Consider the following 1,884-nt stretch of genomic DNA (forward strand, 5'->3'; position numbering starts at 1 on the left):
AAAAAAAAGGTTAAATTTAATGCAATTAAAATTACAATATGTTAAAACATGTGAACAGGCATTAAACATATATATTATTTTATGTTTTTTTACATAATATATCATTTTATTCACTGGTTTGATGTTATGGATAATAACACTGTTGAAAACTCAAACGCATGCAGGCCACCTGAGTGGACATGTGAAAATCTCTGTGAAAAAAGTGTGTTTTGAAAAAATTAAGTTATATTTTGTTTTTTCATGCCTAAAGAAGAATAAAAACACTTGAGAAAAAAATCCAGACTGAGGATATCATAATTCATGCATGAAAGGGTTAAGAAAGTCCCCCTCAGGCCTGTGTGACTTTGGATGCTCTTGTGATGCGTCTCTCTTCAGGGTTTCTGGTTTCTCCTCTGATGATGAGTTTTTCTGTTTCTCTAACTGTCTGGAAACTTGTGTTTGTGTCTTACAGGCCTCACGTTGATGTAAAGAAACTCGGTAGGAACACCAAGGTGGTAGCAGAAGCACTGGCCAGGGTCATCTACAACCTCACAGAGAAGGTATAAACGGATGGAGAAAATCTATCAACACTACATGCAGTGCCAGTTTTTCCTGCCTGTGATGTGTGATGTTTTTGTTCCTGTACAGGGGGCCCCTGGAGACCTGCAGATCTTCACAGAACAAATGGTAAGTCACTAAACTTACATGCACGTGCTATGAGTCTGAGTGATGCAGTGATGGAGGTTTAATCACTGGCAGTTGTGATTCTAAGGTTTTAGCAGTGTGGCTTTGCTGTAGCAGAATGACGACGACCAGAGATTAATCCATGTCAGCTGATTCATCTGAATGCATCACAGCTGAACTGAAAACAAAGTTCACTAGACCTGTGTCATATGTGCGTGTCCTGTATATTAGCAGAAAAAGATGCCATCGTATTATGCTCCTTACTTCTTCTTCCCCGTGGGTCGGTGCCAACGGTTGACACTTTGTTGGCGCCTATTCGCTCAACCGCTTGAATCAGTGAAAATATTCTGTGCCAAGGTTTTGTGCAATCAATGCTCAGTCTTCCATCATCTTTCATGTAATCACCATATTTTTTTGCCAATCACAAACTCATCCTAGTATCAATGAAACAACAAGGACATAATTTGCGTTGCCATTCAAAATATTTATAATTTGGTTAGTTGTGAAATCTGAGCACAAATGGACCAGGTTATTCCAAAAAAAAATAAATGGGTATTGCTCAATCTAATAATTATTTCCAATTTATTTCACTGTATGTAACGCTTTCCATCACAGGCTGATGGTGAATCTGTGCAGCTGTACAAGTGGCTGTGTTCATTCTGTACGCTGTTGTTGTAATATGGTTGGCGTCACATCAGCAGGTCCAGGAGGAGCAGTTATCAGCGGTGGTGGACTGGCTCACAGCGCAGCCGCGAGCCGCCCAGCTGGTGGACAAAGACAGCAGCGTGGTATCCACTCTGGAGTATCACCTCGGACGCTACCTCAAGGATGTAAAGAGACACTACGTCAAAGCTGACAAAAGGTAAACACAAGGGTGGAGGCGAACAGAAAACGCTGCCACACATTTTGCTACTGTGAGCCCATCTTCCCGTCTGATGTAGCATAGTCTTGAAAAGAAAAGAAGAAAAAAAAGAGTAATTACATGAGTTTTAAATTTGACTGTAACATCAGCCTGTTGACACTGGTTGAAATATGTTGTCACAAAACTGCAACTAGTAATAAGTCTTTCCAGTATATTCCCAGAAATGACAGATCTAATAAAACTTGTAGATTGTGATCTGGTTTCTTGACAGTTTTTACCGTTTCTCCTCCTCAGGGATCCAGAGTTTGTATTCTACGACCAGCTCAAGCAGACTATGAACGCTTACAGGTACGCTTTAA

The 1,884-nt window shown here is 40.3% G+C and overlaps 1 protein-coding gene across 1 annotated transcript; it reads left to right on the forward strand.

Moving 5' to 3' along the window:
• Positions 1-344: 344 nt before the first annotated feature.
• On the forward strand, positions 345-1,877 carry LOC111662995 (BOS complex subunit ncln-like; the record flags this gene model as incomplete). The annotated part of the gene is made up of 4 exons (XM_023417058.2): positions 345-539; positions 628-666; positions 1,365-1,525; positions 1,820-1,877. Coding segments are annotated over exons 1-4 (438 nt in total), but the record flags the coding sequence as incomplete, so codon positions are not given.
• Between the last annotated feature and the right edge of the window lie 7 nt (positions 1,878-1,884).

Source organism: Seriola lalandi, unplaced genomic scaffold (assembly GCF_002814215.2).
Source record: "Seriola lalandi dorsalis isolate HSWRI2012SDOR001 ecotype SW California unplaced genomic scaffold, Sedor1 jcf7180002000802, whole genome shotgun sequence".
In the NCBI taxonomy this organism is placed as follows: domain Eukaryota; kingdom Metazoa; phylum Chordata; class Actinopteri; order Carangiformes; family Carangidae; genus Seriola; species Seriola lalandi.